Genomic DNA, 18,741 nt, shown 5'->3' on the forward strand with positions numbered 1-18,741 from the left:
ACGGCTTTAGGGGGATCCACAGGCTGGATTCAGAGGGGCCTTAAAATCCTTTTCTCTAAGAGGCCAGTTCCTCCCACCACATTCACTTTAGGCTCTGTTTGGAGCCAAGAGAGGCGGCAGCACAAGGAAGCGGAGATAAGATGGCCACCCAGGAGCTTCCATCCTCCCCTCCGGGCCTGGATGCGATTTCCAGCTGGAGATATTACCTGGCCCCTTCTCGGGCCCCCGTGTCCTAGGGAGGGTGGCTGCCCGACTCCCTGGGGGTCTGGCTCATCTGACAGCAGAGCCCTGACCTGCAGCCCAGCCCCTCTTCCATTTGAGGTTCAGATGGGAAGAGGTGCTGAGGGTGAGAGCAGAGAGACAGAAGTTTTCAAACTCATCTGCTGGCCCTCACCAAGGACAGGAGGCCACTGGGCCTTCAGGCCTCCTCTGACAGGACAGCATATGATTTTGGGGGTGGAGAGAAATGGTTCCCCACTGAGTCTGAGAGCCAGAAGCAACCCAGGTGGCTGAGGAAGCCACGTCAACAGACCCTTGGCCAAAGGGCTCGCCCTGTACCATCTCATCTTCCCGACTCAGGGATGTGGTGCTGACCTCCTAAAACCACCGAGCCTCATTCTCCTCTTCCCTGAGAGCAGAACCATTCCCCGACACCCGCCGTGCGAGCCGCTCAGCTCCTACGCAGAAGGAGGTGCTCAGACCGGAGACCGTGTGGCCATTTCTCCACCTCCAATCCTACCTCGTGCTCTTTGGAAACCGAGAAACCAAAACCCAGTTTGCAAACTTGAGGCCTGGGAGGGATCGCCTCGGCTCCCAACCCAACCGAAATGGGCTGGGGGCCATCAGCAATCTCGCAATGAGCTGGGAGGTAGGGAGGGGTGGGTGGACAGAAAGGGATGGAGGGGAAAAAGGGACAGGGAAGAAGAAGAGACAGCGGGAAGCTAACCAGGAGAGGTAGTGGTGGTGGGCGTGATGCGCACAGGGGGTGGGGGCCGGGCGGGAGGGCGTCCTGTGTCCAATTTGTCTATGCCTCTAGACCGTTAACAGGCTTACCGCTAGGGAAAAGAAAACCGAAAACAAAAATGGAAATGTTCAGCAAACCTTCAAAGAATCAACTCCTGGGCCTGCATTTGCCCGACAAATGAACTGTTCTAATAAAATACTTCCAATCCTTGCTCTCGTGAAGCCTACGAAAGTAAACCTCTATGAAACGCACAGACATGCGGGGGACTCGAAAGGATTCAAATGAGGAGGGACAGGCAGGGGAAACGGTTCAAAACCCAAAAATCCAACACATCCAGCCCACTCTTTCGAGACGGATTCCATCTGCTGGAACTCCCCTCGGACTGTGACTTGGGAAAACGTGATTTCATCCTTCATGATAAATACGCTCAGCGGCCTTTGCAACTCTGGACAAACTAGGGCTTCCCAATGACCCCACTGATGATTTGCTTTTTAAAACCTATTTCCTAAACTTTACATACTTCAGTGGTTTGTCTCATTTTTATTTGGCAAACATCTCTTCTTTATTATTATCATTATTAATATCATTATTTGGACCTCTGCAAATACTATATACATTCACATTAACGTACAATATTGACCCATGGCTGGGAAGTCTCTTTGAACCCCCATACAGTAGCCGTACCACGCTCCATATTGCACTCCCGTCCTCTGTACTTTATACAACGATACAAGAAAATGCAAAAAAAAAAAATCTACATTGTTTTTCTTCCGTTAAGTACAAGTGTTACTTTTCTTTTTTCCTTTATTTCCTCCTAGAAATAGCTGTGGAAGTCGAAAGGGGCAAGGGGAAGGGGAAGGGAACAATGGGGCAAAGAGTGTGAAAATGAAAAGACTGATCGTGCTCCGTCACACGAGACCAGAGGAGAAAACACCTGGGGAATAACTGGTCGTAAAAGCCACGGGTTATGTACAGGCTGTCAAAATACTCTTCTAATGAGGATGGGGAGGTGGAAGGGGGTGGACTACAAAGGTTGGCTTTCTTTTTCCTGCAAAAGTTTGGAAGAAAGGAGACCAGCAGTGAGGGGATCCTGTGACGAAGGAAGGGGTGGGGGAAATGGAGAGAAGAGAGGTAGAGGAATAACAGAAGTGGAAGGTATTGGTGCAGTCACTCTCTGCTCGTGCTCTGGAAAACAGTCAAGAATCAACCGAAAAGATTGTCACGGTTTGGTTTCGGAACAACAGCTCTCTCTGGAAAGGAACGCTTTAGCACTTTTTTCACCATAGGAAAAATCCTATGTGTCGATAATCCACAGAGGGCATGGAAAAAAAAAAGACAGGGGTATCATTCCCCTACACACACACGCCCTCCTGAATGCATGCTCGCACGCATACACACACACAGACACACAGAGTATTGGGATTTTCTTGGGGTTGCTATGTTGTGCGGATGATTTTGCTTTATTCGTTTGGAAATGAACTCTGAAGCCACAGAGGCTCGTCCTTCAGCCAGGCAGAGTAGGAAGATCCAAAGATGGGAGAGCTGAGCCAGCAAAATGGAGCCAGCGGGTGGGAGGAAGAGTGTCGGTTTTCTCCACGGCCGGCTCCTCCGTTTCACCAATAGAGCAGTTGCCGTCGCTCGTCGAAACAAACAAGTGCTGCTCCTTGTTCCGTGGAAAGACTAACCAAAAAAAGCCAAACGACAACAAAAAACAAAACAAACAAACCCCGACTAAAATAAAAAAAAATAACTTTGGCAGTGGTAAAAAGAAAAGTTTGGATTTTTTTGTGTTTGCTTTTTGGGTTTACTTTGGAGCAGAGGTGTATCTGGTATTCTTGGCTAGCTAGCAAGGTAGTTTATAGGTAAGCTTCCTTTTTTTTTTTTTAATCTTTTTGGATTTTTACTTAAAGCCAAAGAGTTTGACATTTAAAAAAAAGACAAACCCCCCCCCCCCGCAGAAATCTTCTTCATTTGGAAATTGAAATCCTTCTTACCGTCCTCGCCTTACACGCCCCTTGCGTGACTCACAGGCAGTTCGGTTTGACTCAGCAACACAGATCTCCAGCTAGAAAATCAGTTTTTCCCTATTAATTAAAATAAAAACAATAGTTTTTTTCTGTCCGTTTCTGAATAGCTCTTTTGAAAAAAATCAGAATCTTCACCAAAAATATAAATCAACAAATCATTTCTTAAAAAGAGCGGGTGACACAGAGGGACAGACACAGAGAGACACACACGCGGAGAGACGGGGAGACAGAGAGAAAGACACACAGGGAGAGACAGAGAGAAGATTAACGTAGAAGAAGGTTGGTACTTTCTTTGTCAACTGCACTTTAAAGCCCAGTTTTGAAGCTTGGTGAGGATCACTCCAGGAGAGAAAAAGAGGTGGTTTGGAGGTCGGATGGAATCTTCAGGTAGCTGAGGAAGTTGCATTGAATGCAGTTTTTTTGTTTTGTTTTGTTTTTTTTCTTTTGGAGAAAAGCAGTAGCAGCAGTGACTTTTAGTAGGTTGCCGGTTTTCCTTGCCTCCTGCCCCTCCGGGGCGTTAGCGGGACGCGGCTTCCAGCGGGGCAGGCGGGGTGGCCGGGGTGCCAGAGCGGGAGGCGGCCGTAGAGCTGGTCTCGCTGGGGCTGGGGGCCACGGCCACCCCGGTCAGAGAGGGGCCCACGGCCACCACGTCCGGCTGGGAGGAGCCCACGCCTCCGAGCCCCACGCCGTTGGCCGGGGCCGGGCCGGCCGAGGCCTGGAGGCCCTGCAGGGTCTGGCCGCAGACGTGGTGGTGTTTCTCCCAGTCCTTGTGCTGGCAGAAGGAGCCGCAGTAACGGGCTGTGTTGCAGCCGCTGCAGGTCTCGCTGGCTTTGCGCCCGCAGTTCCAGCAACTCTAGACGGTGGGGTGGGGTGGGGGGACGGGGGGATGGAGGAGTGGGGGAACAGAACGTGATGTCAGACAGGGGCGAAGACCCGTCCCCACCCCGTTTTGGTCTTGCAGTCGGGGCCAGGCACCCCCCTCAAACCCCTGAGGCTTGGGGGGGGGCGGGGGGCAAGGCTCTCCAGCAAGCTGCTGGGATCACTGCCCCCCTCCTCCCCAGTCCCCACAACCACGACCCACCCTCCCGCCCACCCCGAGACGGACCACAACACTCCATCGACCCTCAGGAAGGCCAGGGGACAGTGACGGGCTGGGGAGCATCGGGCGCCTATAACGATGGTGAGGATGGCATTTATTAAGCGCTTACTATGTGCAAAGCACTGTTCTAAGCGCTGGAGAGGTTACAAGGTGATCAGGTGGTCCCACGGAGGGCTCAGTCTTCATCCCCATTTTTACAGATGAGGGAACTGAGGCCCAGAGAAGTGACTTGTCCAAAGTCACCCAGCTGACAACTGGCGGAGCCGGGATTTGAAGCCATGACCTCTGACTCCAAAGCCCGGGCTCTTTCTACTGAGCCACGCTGCTTCTCCTTGGCTCAACCCGCCCAGCCTCCTGTGGACTCTCAACCACCGGTTGAGAAATACGGTTCTTGGCTAAAGATCAGTCAGAGCCTGCAGCCTTCCCTGCGCCAGTGTCTCTGGCCTTGAGTGGGGCTTCCAGGGCCTGAGACCGGAGCCCAACCAGGCAGAAGAGGAGGCAAGGCTGGGCAGCAGCACGTCATGGTCAGTGGCAGGCAGGCATGTAACAGTCTCATCTCACTCCCTCAACCCGCCGGGCTCTCAGGCTGCTCCGGGACGGCTACAAGGCCAAGGGCTGAAGTGGCAGGGGAAGGGAAGTGGGACCAGTGGGGCTAGCGCCTCTGTAAGAATTCCCAAAGTGGCCCACCCTCTGTGGTCGGGTGGGACTCCGGACACTCGCTCTCCATCCCTCACTGTCAGGCCAGCTCTGTGACCCTCTGCCACTATGGACTTGGCCTCTCAGACGGCCACCAAGCCTCTCCCACTTCTCACTTTCCGGGGCTTTGCTCTGTGGGGGAAACCGTCAAATCAGCCCACAACCAAGGGTTGGCCTGGACCTCCAGCCTCAAGTTCAGCATTTACGGCCCAACTATTTCGGTCTGGCTGAGGTTCAATCGTATTTATTGAGTGCTTACTGTGTGCAGAGCACTGTACTGAGCGCTTGGGAAGTACAAGTTGGCAACATATAGAGACGGTCCCTACCCAACAGCGGGCTCACAGTCTAGACGTTGGAGGCGGATGCTTACTTGTCCATCTGGAGAGATTAGCATCCCTCTGGTCACCTCATTTGCCTGTTAGGTAGCTACTCAAGGACAGGCTCTGGCTCATTCCTCCTTTGTAATATTTTTTTGGGGGTATTTGTTAAGCGCTTACTATGTGCAAAGGACTGTTCTGAGCGCTGGGGAGGATACAAGGTGAGTAATTTTTTGGGGGTATTTGTTAAGCGCTTACTATGTGCAAAGCACTGTTTTAAGCGCTGGGGAGGATACAAGGTGAGTAATTTTTTTTTTTGGTATTTGTTAAGCACTTACTATGTGCAAAGCACTGTTCTAAGCGCTGGGGAGGATACAAGGTGATCAGGTTGTCCCCCGTGGGGCTCACAGTCTTCATCCCCATTTTGCAGATGAGGTAACTGAGGCCCAGAGAAGTGAAGTGACTTGCCCAAAGTCACACAGCTGACAATGGGCGGAGCCGGGATTTGAACCCATGACCTCTGACTCCAAAGCCTGGGCTCTTTTCCACTGAGCTACGCTGCTTCTCTGTAATTCCTCCCAGCACCACCTCCAGAGGGGTGCAGGTGGGCGTGGAAAGGGACAGGTGGGAGAAATGAGTGGAACCTCGGGAAATTGAATTAAAAGACTTAACTTGGTCGGGATCACGCAAGGTTATCTAGTCCACCTCACCTGCCTTCAGGCAGATTTACTCCCCAACCAACCTAGACAGATGATGATGATGACGATGATAATGATGGTATTAGTTCATTCATTCACTCAATCGTATTTATTAAGCGCTACTTCCCAAGCACTTAGTACAGTGCTCTGCACACAGTAAGCGCTCAATAAATACAATTGATTGATTGTGTGCAGAGCACTGTACTAAGCGCTTGGGAAGTACAAGTTGGCAACATATAGAGACAGTCCCTATCCAACATTGGGCTCACAGTCTAGAAGGGGGAGACAGAGAACAAAACAAAACATATTAACAAAATTAAATAAATAGAATAAATATGTACAAATAAGTAAATAGAGTAATAAATACGTACAAACATATATACAGGTGCTGTGGGGAGGGGAAGGAGGGGGCTCAGTGTGGGAAGGCCTCCTGGAGGAGGTGAGCTCTCAGTAAGGCCTTGAAGGGAGGAAGAGAGCTAGCTTGGCGGATGTGCGGAGAGAGGGCATTCCAGGCCAAGGGGATGTGCCAAGCACTGTTCTAAGCACTGGGGTAGATACTAGGTAATCAAGTTGTCCCACGTGGGGCTCACAGTCCTAATCCCCATTTTACAGATGAGGCAACTGAGGCACAGAGAAGTTAAGTGACTTGCCCAAAGTCACACAGCTGAAAAGTGGCAGAGGCGGGATTAGAACCCAGAATGAGCCCCCTCCTTCCTCTCCCCCTCCCCCCCGCCTTACCTCCTTCCCCTCCCCACAGCACCTGTATATATGTTTGTACGTATTTATCACTCTATTTTACTTGTACATATTTATTCTATTTATTTTATTTTGTTAATATGTTTTGTTGTCTGTCTCCCCCTTCTAGACTGTGAGCCCACTGTCGGATAGGGACTGTCTGTATATGTTGCCAACTTGGACTTCCCAAGCGCTTAGTACAGTGCCCTGCACGCAGTAAGCGCTCAATAAATATGATTGAATGAATGAATGAATGAACCCCCAACCTCTGACTCCCAAGCCCGTCTCTTTCCACTAATCTCTCCTGATTGTAGCCTAGCGGAACAAGAGTCCCAAAGCCTCTCTGATGGAGGGAGGAGAGAAACCGTTTTTAGAGGCTTCAGTGGCCCATGACCAGAGGAATCCCAGGAAAATCGGACCTGCCTTCCTTCAGATCCATTCTATGTTCCCGATTGGTCTTTCCCTTGTTGAGGCCACGAGTGCAAAGGGTCCCGAGGAGGCCGAGAGTGGAACTCGGGAATCCTCACCCGCTGGAGAAGCAGCGTGGCTCAGTGGAAAGAGCACGGGCTTTGGAGCCAGAGGTCATGGGTTCGAACCCCGGCTCCACCACGTGTCTGTTGTGTGACCTTGGGCAAGTCACTTAACTTCTCGGAGCCTCAGTTACCTCATCTGTAAAATGGGGATGATAACTGTGAGCCCCATGCGGGACAACCTGATCACCTTGTATCCCCCCCCAGTGCTTAGAACAGTGCTTTGCACACTGTAAGCGCTTAGCAAATGCCATCATTTTAGAGAAGCAGCGTGGCTCAATGGAAAGAGCACGGACTTTGGAGTCAGAGGGCATGGGTTCAAATCCTGGATCCGCCACTTGTCAGCTGTGTGACTTTGGGCAAGTCACTTCACTTCTCTGGGCCTCAGTTCCCTCATCTGTAAAATGGGGATTAAGACCGTGAGCCCCCTTGGGACAACCTAATCACCTTGTAACCTCCTCAGTGCTTAGAACAGTGCTTTGCACATAGTAAGCGCTTAATAAATGCCATAAAAAAAAAAAACGTGGCCTGGGTCTTGGCTGAGATGGCATCACTGCACGGCACGGCGGGTCCTGCGCCCTTAGGGTGCCACCCCGGGCTCCCTCCCTGAGGCGGTCCTGCTCACCTCACTGGAATCCTCTTGCTGGTTGATGACGGTGAGGGCATCCTCGGAGGCCTGGCGTTTGGCCTCGGCCAGAGCCCGCTCCATCTTGGCTCGCTCGGTGGTGATCAGCTCGTGGGCTTTCCTCTCGGCGTCCGACACAGCCTTCTGCAGCTCCGACATTGCCTGCCGCTTTACTTCGTTCACGGCTTCTTCTGAAAGGCAGCAGTGGGGGCCTCTAGCCACTCGCCCAAGCCGGGCAAGTGGGAGGAGGCCGGGGGACGGCGTCGCGGGGAGGGGAGTTCCCAGCCCTTCCACCTCAGGTCCTGCAGGTGGGAAGGGGACGGTGGGGGGGGGCGGTGAGAGGAGAGGTGTGGCGGAGTGGACAGAGGTGCCCTGGGGATAGATAGGGAGGTGGCACTGTCCACTCAGAGGGAGAAATGCCTGCCCCAACCGTGCCAGAACGACTGATTCTTCAGGCACAAAAGCAGCGAGGGTCCGAAGTGAGAGGTCGAGGGTCAGAGCTACCTCACAGAGTGATCCAGCGCTTAGAACTGTGCTTTGCACATAGTAAGCGCTTAATAAATGCCACTATTATTACCTGCGGAGCCCCAGGGGCAGAGACCACGCTCCACAAGGAGGACGCACCCCTAGTATGGCCCCGTATTCCAGGCCAACGACCGTCCAAGACGGGCAAGTCCACCCTGGCCCAAGGCTCCGAAAGCGAGATAAGACCTACCGGGACCTGTGATGTTCCTAGGGCAGAACACCTGGACTCCAGCTCTCTCCCACAGCCCTGAGCTTGTGGCAAGCTGAATGCGCTTCTCTCCCTGGCAGAGCTAGGATGCCCCAACAAAAAACTGGTGACTGACGAAGGCTCTCCATGCCCAAAACTCACTAGAAAGAAGAATGGGACTGGCCCTGGTGGACCAAATTGACACTCACCAGCTTTTCTCCAGATTTCTTCTGGCATATAACCGGACAGTGGTCGGGGCACAAACTCACGGTGAGTGTCTAAAACCAAGAAGGAAAGTAACCAACTAGAAAAACTAGAGCAAAGTTTCCTTTAGAAAAACAGCACCTCATTGATCAGAGCAACCCTGTTGGGAAGGTCAAAGCACTTCTAGTGCCCAGTTACTACCCTGGTAATTCTGGTCCAGCACAAGATACGCAGGAGGAGCACCTTGGGGCGTTGGGGGTCACCTTGGTGATCGAGCCGCAAGCAGTGTCTTGGACATAATAATAATTATGGTATTTGTTAAACGCTTACTACGTGCCAGGCACCGAACTAAGCACTGGGGGAGATACAAGCAAATCGGGTTGGACACAGTCCCTGGCCCTCGTGGGGCTCACGGTCTTAGTCCCCACTTTACAGATGAGGTAACTGAGGCACAGAGAAGTGATCTGCCCAAGCTCACCCAGCAGACGAGTGGCAGAGCCTGGATTAGAACCCATGACCTTCTGACTCACAGGCCGGTGATCTACCTACTATGCCATGCAGCTTCTCTAACAAGAGAGCCTCTTTGGGGTGCCAACATCTGAGACTGGGCTTCCCCGCATTCTGGGCGCTAGCCACATGCTGGAAGGGATTTTCCATGAATGGGGAAATGGGGATGGCATCGCTCCATTTCCAGAACCTGCCCTGTAAAAGAGGACAGGGCCCTTCAGAGCCCCTCCCACCAGAGACCCTCCCTAAATCCAGATGGACCCGTGGGGAAGTGGGGGCTCCGTCCCTATTTGTTTTGCCATCGGACTCCCAGTTCCCATGACCCTTCCCTCTAGATTCCCTCCGCTCTCCCAGTACCTAGCTGGGGAGTGTCGGAGTTAGAGGAGCTGTTGTGGGGACGGGGTGGGGCGGAGATGGGGGCCTTCTTCATGTCCTCGGCATCACTATAGCGCCGGATCCAGTGATTTAGCTCTTCGCGGTCGGCCTCCTGGCAGCGGCGCAGCACGGTGAGGGAGCGCCGAGTCTTCTCTACCATGTCCATGATGCAGTTCAGGAGCTGTGGAGAAGGCAGAGATGAGGAAGGAGGATGGAGGATCCAGAAGGAATAAGCTTATCATATTTATTTCTCTATTTATCATATTTATTTCTCTATTTATTTATTTTCCTTGTACATATCTATTCTATTTATTTTATTTTCTTGGTATGTCTGGTTTTGCTCTCTGTCTCCCCCTTTTAGACTGTGAGCCCACTATTGGGTAGGGACTGTCTCTATATGTTGCCAACTTGTACTTCCCAAGCGCTTAGTACAGTGCTCTGCACACAGTAAGCGCTCAATAAATACGATTGATGATGATGATGAGATGGAGGAGGAGGAAGGACTCTTCTCCCACTCTACTTGAAGGCGTCCCTCGCTGCTCAGGGTCACAGAACCTCCCCTACCCCAAGCTGCTGGCAGCTGGACGACAGAGGTGGGGAATTTGCTGAGGCTGATGGGCCCTGTTACTCGCCCCTGCTTGGGCTGCCGGATGGCTGCCCGGCTCACCCGCCTGTCTCTACAGCTCCTCTCCAAACCACCTTCTCTGCTGGCAGAAGAGCCCATTTAGCTCTGGAGAGTCACTTCTTAGCCACTGGCCCTGGACGGGCGGCCAACTTCAGACAACGGGAGCCCAGAAGGTGTGCTTGCTGGTCCTACCCCACTCGCATACCCCTCACCCTGGCACTAAGCCCCTCCCCGCCCCATGCCCGTGACGCAGGGACCGGCGACGTACATTGTTGAGGTGCTTCCACTCCTCCGCCCACTCTCGGTCTGTGAGTCTGTGGTCTATCACTTCTTCTTGCCGTGAGCCATGCACAGCTGGAAGAGAAGGGGCCAGAGGCGGTGAGGATGCGGGGCTGGGCTCTCAGGGCCGGGCGGAACCCCACGGCGCGGAAGCGGGGCGGCCGCTGGAAATCATAGCATCTCCTGCTCCAATAAATACGATTGATGGTGATGCTCCAGCCAGGACCTGGGATGCAGGTGCCTGCCCGCCTGCCTCTCTCTGAGACAGGAGCAGGAGCGCTGCTTGCCTTGAAATGAGTCTTTTAGACTGTGAGCCCCTTTTAGACTGTGAGCCCACTGTTGGGTAGGGACTGTCTCTATGTGTTGCCAATTTGTACTTCCCAAGCGCTTAGTACAGTGCTCTGCACATAGTAAGCGCTCAATAAATACGATTGATGATGAGCAGAGACTGTGGCACGGTGTATCGGAACTGGGAATGGACCTCTTCTCCTCTAACGCTAACCTTCTCACTGTAACTTGATCTCATCTACCTCGCCACTGACCTCTTGACCACATCCTGCCTCTGGCCTGGAATCCCATCCCTCCTCCTATCCAACGTACATAATAATAACGACAAAAATAATGGTATTAGTTAAAAAATAAAATGATGGCATTTGTTAAGCGCTTACTATGTGCAAAGCACTGTTCTAAGCGCTGGTGAGGTAACAAGGTGATCAGGTTGTCCCACAGGGGGCTCACAGTCTTAATTCCCATTTTACAGATGAGGGAACCGAGGCACAGAGAAGTCACACAGATGACAATTGGCGGAGCCGGGACTTGAACCCATGACCTCTGACTCCAAAGCCCGTGCTCTTTCCACTGAGCCACGCTTCCTGTGTGCCGAGCACTAAGTGCTGGGGTAGATACAAGATAATCAGGTTGGGCACAGCTCCTGTCCCACACGCGGGTCACGGTCTTTATCCCCATTTTACAGATGAGGTAACTGAGGCATAGAGAAGTTAAGTGACTTGCCCAAGATCACACAGTAGACAAATGAGCCCGCTGTTGGGTAGGGACCGTCTCTATATGTTGCCAACTTGTCCTTCCCAAGTGCTTTGTACAGTGCTCTGCACACAGTAAGCGCTCAATAAATACGACTGAATGAAGTGGAGGAGCTGGGATTAGGATCCACGTCCTCTGATTCCCAAGCCCATGCTCTCGTCACTAGGCCGTGCTGCTTCTCCCCTACTTCAAAGCCTTACTGAAGGCACATCTCCTCCGAGAGACCTTCCCTAAGCCCTCTTTTCCTCTTCTCCCATTCTCTTCTGTGTTGCCCAGACCTGCTCCCTCTATTCATCCCTTCACCCTCTCTCCCAATTCCATGGCACCTATGTACATATCCAAAATTTATATATTTACTTATAATAATAATATAATAATGATAGCATTTATTAAGCGCTTGCTATGTGCAAAGCACTATTCTAAGCACTGGGGAGGTTACAAGGTGATCAGGTTGTCCCACGGGGGGTTCACAGTCTTCATCCCCATTTTACAGATGAGGTAACTGAGGCGCAGAGAAGTTAAGTGACTGGCCCGAAGTCACACAGCTGACAAGTGGTGGAGCCGGGATTTGAACCCATGACCTCTGACCCCAAAGCCCGGGTTCTTTCCACTGAGCCATGCTGCTTCTCTCATAATGTCTGTCTCCCCCTCTAGACTGTAAGCTCCTTGTGGGCAGGGAATGTGTAAGTTTATTGTTATATTGTATGCTCCCAAGAGCTCAGTACAGTGCTTTGCATTCATTCATCCAATCGCATTTACTGAGCGCTTACTGTGTGCAGAGCACTGTACTAAGCGCTTGGGAAGTACAAGTTGGCAACATATAGAGACGGTCTCTACCCATCAGTGGGCTCACAGTCTAGAAGGCGGAGACAGAGAACAAAACGAAACATATACAAATAAAATAAATAGAGTAATAAATCTGTACAAACATATATACATATATACAGGTGCTGTGGGGAGGGGAAGGAGGTAAGGCGGGGGGTAGCAGGCACTCAATAAATATGGCTGAATGAATAAATGAAGGAAGGACTCTGGCCTTCCTAGGGCCTCTTGTGCCTGACACCCCACCACGGCTGGAGCATAATAATAATAATAATGATGATGGCATTTATTAAGTGCTTACTATGTGCAAGGCACTGTCCTAAGCACTGGGGGTATACAAGGTGATCAGGTTGTCCCACAGGGGGGCTCACAGTCTTCATCCCCATTTTACAGATGAGGTAACTGAGGCCCAGAGAAGTGAGGTGACTTACCCAAAGTCACACAGCTGACAAGTGGCAGGGCCAGGATTCGAACCCATGACCTCTGACTCCAAAGTCCACACTCTTTCCACTGAGCCACGCTGCTTATCACCCGCTCTTTGGGGGCCCCTAAGGACTTTTCCAGGCTCCGAGTCCTCTTTTCACTCCTCTGGGTGGTCAGGGGACCAGGGGCCAGCAGAGCAGCACAGTTCTAGCCGGAGACTCTGTCACCTCACTTGCGTCCCTGGGAAGTCGAGCCAGCAGGGCAACCAGGAGAGTGGCTGGAATCCGCAGGGACAGCTGGCATTTATTTTTGCATTAGCAGGAGTTGGTGAGAATTAGCACCTGCTGTGCTTTGAGGAGCCAGACACCATCACCTGTCGCTGAGGCCTGGCCCTCTGAGGCCCACCGTCCCTCCAGAAATACGTCCTCCCTCCCAGCTTCTCCTGCTCTCACAAAGAAGAGAGCCACGAACCAATCAATCAATCAATTGTATTTATTGAGCGCTTACTGTGTGCAGAGCACTGAACTAAGCGCTTGGGAGGTACAAGTTGGCAACATATAGAGACGGTCCCTACCCAACAGTGGGCTCACAGTCTAGAACCAGACTCAGACACCTTCTCCTGCACTCTTTAATCTTGATGAACGTCCCGGGACCTTGTTGGACACCCTGTTCCTCCCTCACATCACCCCATCTCCCCAAACCGGGACCCAAGGCAGCATCCCCAGCAGTCACCCCACATCCCTACCTGCCTTGGGGGGCGGCTCCCGAACTACCGAGCCCCGTCCAACGCTAGCACTTTTCCTTTTATTCCACCCCCTTCCTCTTTGGCTCGAGCACTGCTTCTGGAGGATGCTGAGCTGGAGGAAGGTGAGAGGAGAACAGTCCCAACCCGTAGTCCTGCTCCGAGCTCCGAAGCAGCAATTCACTACCGCTCACTACGAGAGCGGTATGTGGAAGTAAGCAGTGTGAGAAGCAGCGAAGCAGTGTGGCTCAGTGGAAAAGAGTCAGAGGTCATGGGTTCAAATCCCGGCTCCACCACTTGTCAGCTGTGTGACTTTGGGTAAGTCACTTCACTTCTCTAGGCCTCAGTTACCTCATCTGTAAAATGGGGATTAAGACTGTGAGCCCCATGTGGGACAACCGATCACCTTGTAACCTCCCCAGCACTTAGAACACATAGTAAGCATTTAATAAATGCCATCTAGAGAAGCAGCATGGCTCAATGGAAAGAGCCCGGGCTTTAGAGTCAGAGGTCATGGGTTCAAATCCCAGCTCCGCCACCTGTCAGCTGTGTGACTTTAGGCAAGTCATCTCACTTCTCTGTGCCTCAGTTACCTCATCTGTAAAATAGAGATTAAGACTGTGAGCCCCACGTGGGACAACCTGATCACCTTGTACCCTCCCCAGAGCTTAGAACAGTGCTTTGCATATAGCAGGCGCTTAACAAATGCCATTATTATTATTATAGGAGTTCCTGTGAGCCGACCCGAGTCACACGTGGCCCAGGGCCACCCCCACTGGCCAACCAGAATTTCCCTGAGCCCCAGGAGACCTTCAGAGTTAGAGGTTTCCAGTCCCTTGAGCTCCAGAGAAGCTTCTGTTCCACCAGTTCCTTGATAACCCCTCCACTGACCCAGAATTCCCTCAGTGCTTTGCACATAGTAGGCACTTAACAAATGCCATTATTTTATTATTATTATTATTATAGGAATTCCAGTGAGCCGACCCGCGTTCCACGTGGCCTGGGGCCACCCCCACTGGCCAGCCAGAATTTCCCTGAGCCCCCAGAGACCTTCAGAGTTACAGGTTTCCAGTCCCCTTGAGCTCCAGAGAAGCTTCTGTTCCACCAGTTCCTTGATAACCCCTCCACTGACCCAGAATTCCCTCAGTGCTTTGCACATAGTAGGTGCTTAACAAATTCCATTATTATTATTATTAATATTGGAATTCCTGTGAGCTGACCCGAGTCACACACGGCCCAGGGCCACCCCCACTGGCCAGCCAGAATTTCCCTGAGCCCCCAGAGACCTTCAGAGTTACGGGTTTCCAGTCCCCTTGAGCTCCAGAAAAGCTTCTGTTCCACCAGTTCCTTGATAACCCCTCCACTGACCCAGAATTCCCCCACTGCTTTGCACATAGTAGGAGCTTAAAATGCCATTATTATTATTACTATTATAGAAATTCCTGTGAGCCGACCTGAGTCACACGTGGCCCGGGGCCACCCAGAATTTCCCTGAGCCGCCAAAGACCTTCAGAGTTATGGGTTTCCAGTCCCTTGAGCTCCAGAGAAGCTTCTGTTCCATCAGTTCCTTGATAACCCCTCCACTGACCCAGAACTCCCTCAGTGCTTTGCACAGAGTAGGTGCTTAACAAATGCCATTATTATTATTAATATTATTATTATTATTGGAATTCCTGTGAGCCGAACTGACTCACGCATAGCCCAGGGCCACCCCCACTGGCCAGCCAGAATTTCCTTGAGCCCCCAGAGACCTTCAGAGTTACGGGTTTCCAGTCCCTTGAGCTCCAGAGAAGCTTCTGTTCCACCAGTTCCTTGATAACCCCTCCACTGACCCAGAACTCCCTCAGTGCTTTGCACAGAGTAGGTGCTTAACAAATGCCATTATTATTATTATTATTATTATTGGAATTCCTGTGAGCCGACCCGAGTCACACATGGCCCAGGGCCACCCCTACTGGCCAGCCAGAATTTCCTTGAGCCCCCAGAGACCTTCAGAGTTACGGGTTTCCAGTCCCTTGTGCTCTAGAGAAGCTTCTGTTCCACCAGTTCCTTGATAACCCCTCCACTGACCCAGAATTCCCTCAGTGCTTTGCACATAGTAGGCGCTTAACAAATGCCATTATTATTATTATTATAGGAATTTCTGTGAGCCGACCCAAGTCACACGTGGCCCAGGGCCACCCCCACTGGCCAGCCAGAATTTCCCTGAGCCCCCAGAGACCTTCAGAGTTACAGGTTTCCAGTCCCTTGAGCTCCAGAGAAGCTTCTGTTCCACCAGTTCCTTGATAGCCCCTCCACTGACCCAGAATTCGCTCCCGGCACCCTCCTCCTTCATTCCTGCTTCCCTGCTCCCCCTGCCCGGGCCCCAAATCACTACCCATCCTTCTCCCTCCTCCGTTACCACTCAGTTCTTCTGAGAGCCAACTAACTTGGGGGTCTCCAAACCCCCACCCCGCCTCCAACAACGAGCTGGCCCATCCACGGTCCCCCTCCCCACTGGCACCCCTCGGCGAGGTAGCCGGCTGCCCTCGCTCACCGGCTTGTCGATGGCGTTCCCGCAGCTCGCGGGGGTCCGGGTGGCGGTAGGGGTCCCGGAAATGGTGCGCCATGGCCATGTCCTCGAGGCGGTAGTGCTGGGGGGGTGGTGGGGTGGGGTGGGGCAGCCCGTTGGGCTGATGGTTCAGCCCGTTGCTGGGGCTGTACCTCTGGGCCGGACTCATGGTGCAGGGCCGTTTGCTGAGGTGTTCAGGATGCAGCGGGTCTCGGTCCAACCCGTTCTCTTTGGTCCTGTCCAGGGGTGGGAAAAGAGGTGTGAGCCCTGCTGAAGATGCAACCTGGAGGAGGCGGGGCCCAGGGGAGACCCCGACAGGGTGGGTGGCTTTGGCAGAGGGAACGGACGAGCCCCTCTCCTCCCGTCATTCCTGGAACAGGTACTCTTAGTCCCGCTTCTTGGGAAGCGGCTGAATTTTCCAGAAACACTCCGCGGAGGGCATCATCATCATCAATCGTATTTATTGAGCGCTTACTATGTGCAGAGCACTGTACTAAGAGCTTGGGAAGTACAAATTGGCAACATATAGAGACAGTCCCTACCCAACAGTGGGCTCACAGTCTAAAAGGGCAGAGGAAATAGGGGTGGCCACGGTGTGAGTGAGATTTGTGGCTCAGTGGAAAGAGCCCGGGCTTTGGAGTCAGAGGTCGCGGGTTCAAACCCCAGCTCCACCAATTGTCAGCTGTGTGACTTTGGGCAAGTCACTTCACTTCTCTGGGCCTCATCTGTAAAATGGGGATTGAGACTGTGAGTCCCCTGTGGGACAACCTGATCACCTTGTAACCTCCCCAGCGCATAGAACAGTGCTCTGCACATAGTAAGTGCTTAGTAAATGCCGTCATTATTATTACTATTATTATTCGGCCCCCACACACCTGGGGTCAGCCCACCAGGGCAGTGCAGCAACTGGACATGAGCCCACTGTTGGGTAGGGACCGTCTCTAGACGTTGCCAACTTGTACTTCCCAAGCGCTTAGTACAGTGCTCTGCACACAGTAAGCGCTCAATAAATACAATTGAATGAATGAATGAATGAATCTAGACCGCCCCCTGAGAAGACCCTGAATGTGGGAGACTGCAGTTAGGGGTGGAGATACCAGGCCGGGAGTCTCTAGGCCTCAGGTAAGCCCTGCCAGGAATTCCTGAGGAAGTGCAGGCCACTTCTGCAACGGGAGGTGCCCTTCCGTACAGCCCCGTGGGCATCAGTGTGTTAACCTGGACTGGCAGAGGGGGCCCAGGCTGAACCCTGACGGGGAAGAATCCACACACCGGAGGAGAAAGAGCAGCCCGGTCGGTCTCGTCTCTGAACCGCCACGGCAGAGCTGTGGGGTGGGCACCCCTGCAGACGTGCCGGGCCACGATCCAGGCCACCCAAGGGAACGGCCGTTCCGGTCCAGTCCTGCAGAATATTTCGACGGCTCACCCTCCTGCCTCCTCCTGTCACAGGCTGGGGTTTCCCGGCTGGACTTCTAGCCTGTGAGCCCACTGCTGGGTAGGGACCGTCTCTATATGTTGCCAACTTGGACTTCCCAAGCGCTTAGTACAGTGCTCTGCACACAGTAAGCGCTCAATAAATACGACTGATTGATTGATTGGTTGGACTCCAGCCCCTCGGGATCAGTCCTGGTTGGAGGCGATGCCCAGCAGAGGGTGCTCAGAGTCCTAAAGCAGCCTTGTGGATTACAGGGAAAAAATATTCCAGAACTCCCGACCGGCAAGGCTACTACGGGCTGTCCTTCCTGGGAAGCCAAATCAACCCTCACAGTCATTCCACCCGGATCTGGTCTCAATCCGTGGCCGGCCAGTAATAATAATAATGATGATGATGGCATTTGTTAAGCGCTTACTACGTGCAGAGCACTGTTCTAAGCACTGGGGAGGCGACAAGGCAATCAGGTTGTCCCATGGGGGGCTTAGAGTCTTAGAAGTAAATCCCCCTCTCCATCCCCCCTGCCTTATCTCCTTCCCTTCCCCACAGCACCTGTATATATGTTTGTAAGTATTTATTACTCTATTTATTTGTTTTATTTATTACTCTGTTTACTTGTACATATTTATTCTATTTATTTTATTCTGTTAATATGTTTTGTTTTGTTCTCTGTCTCCCCCTTCTAGACTGTGAGCCAACTGTTGGGTAGGGACCGCCTCTATATGTTGCCAACTTGAACTTCCCAAGCACTTAGTACAGTGCTCTGCACACAGCAAGCGCTCAATAAATACGATTGAATGAATGAATGAATGCCCCATTTTCTAGATGAGGGAACTGAGGCACAGAGAAGCTAAGTGACTCGCCCAAGGTCACACAGCAGACAAGTGGCAGGGCAGGGAGTAGAGCTCACAACCTCTGACCCCGGGCTCTTTCCACTAAGCCACGCTGCTTCTCTAGGAATATGGAAAATCTCTACAGGGAAGGACTCCGGGCATAGGGAAGCCTGGAGTCAGGCTTCAGTCAGGAGTCAGAGGTTATGGGTTCAAATCCCGGCTCCGCCACTTGCCAGCTGGGTGACTTTGGGCAAGTCACTTCACTTCTCTGTGCCTGAGTTACCTCATCTGGGAAATGGGAATTAAGACTGTGAGCCCCCTGTGGGATGACCGTATCACCCTGTAACCTCCCCAGCGCTTAGAACAGTGCTTTGCACATAGTAAGCGCTTAATAAATGCCATCATCATTATTATTATTATTATTATTGTAAATGCCATTATTATTCCCCCACTGCCTCTTTCCCATCAGGTAGGAGAATGTGATCATCCCCGGCTCTCCAGAGGCCT

General features: G+C 52.2%; 1 protein-coding gene across 6 annotated transcripts in view; it reads right to left on the reverse strand.

Annotated features, from left to right (window-relative positions):
- Nucleotides 1-1,008: 1,008 nt before the first annotated feature.
- The window catches only part of CBFA2T3 (CBFA2/RUNX1 partner transcriptional co-repressor 3), a 90,129-nt gene continuing 72,396 nt past the window's right edge, over nt 1,009-18,741 (reverse strand). For 4 of the 6 annotated variants that reach the window (XM_038754547.1, XM_038754545.1, XM_038754549.1 and 1 more), the window contains 6 exons: nt 15,958-16,208; nt 10,383-10,468; nt 9,472-9,670; nt 8,613-8,681; nt 7,692-7,882; nt 1,009-3,844 (listed from right to left, as the gene is read on the reverse strand). In XM_038754547.1, coding sequence (XP_038610475.1) covers nt 3,509-3,844; nt 7,692-7,882; nt 8,613-8,681; nt 9,472-9,670; nt 10,383-10,468; nt 15,958-16,208 — 1,132 coding nt within the window. In that variant the 3' untranslated portion in view covers nt 1,009-3,508. The remainder of the gene's footprint in view (nt 3,845-7,691; nt 7,883-8,612; nt 8,682-9,471; nt 9,671-10,382; nt 10,469-15,957; nt 16,209-18,741) is intronic. The other 2 variants (XR_005453048.1, XM_038754546.1) reach the window with 2 other exon arrangements.

This window comes from Tachyglossus aculeatus, chromosome 11 (genome assembly GCF_015852505.1).
Source record: "Tachyglossus aculeatus isolate mTacAcu1 chromosome 11, mTacAcu1.pri, whole genome shotgun sequence".
NCBI classification, from domain to species: Eukaryota; Metazoa; Chordata; class Mammalia; order Monotremata; family Tachyglossidae; genus Tachyglossus; species Tachyglossus aculeatus.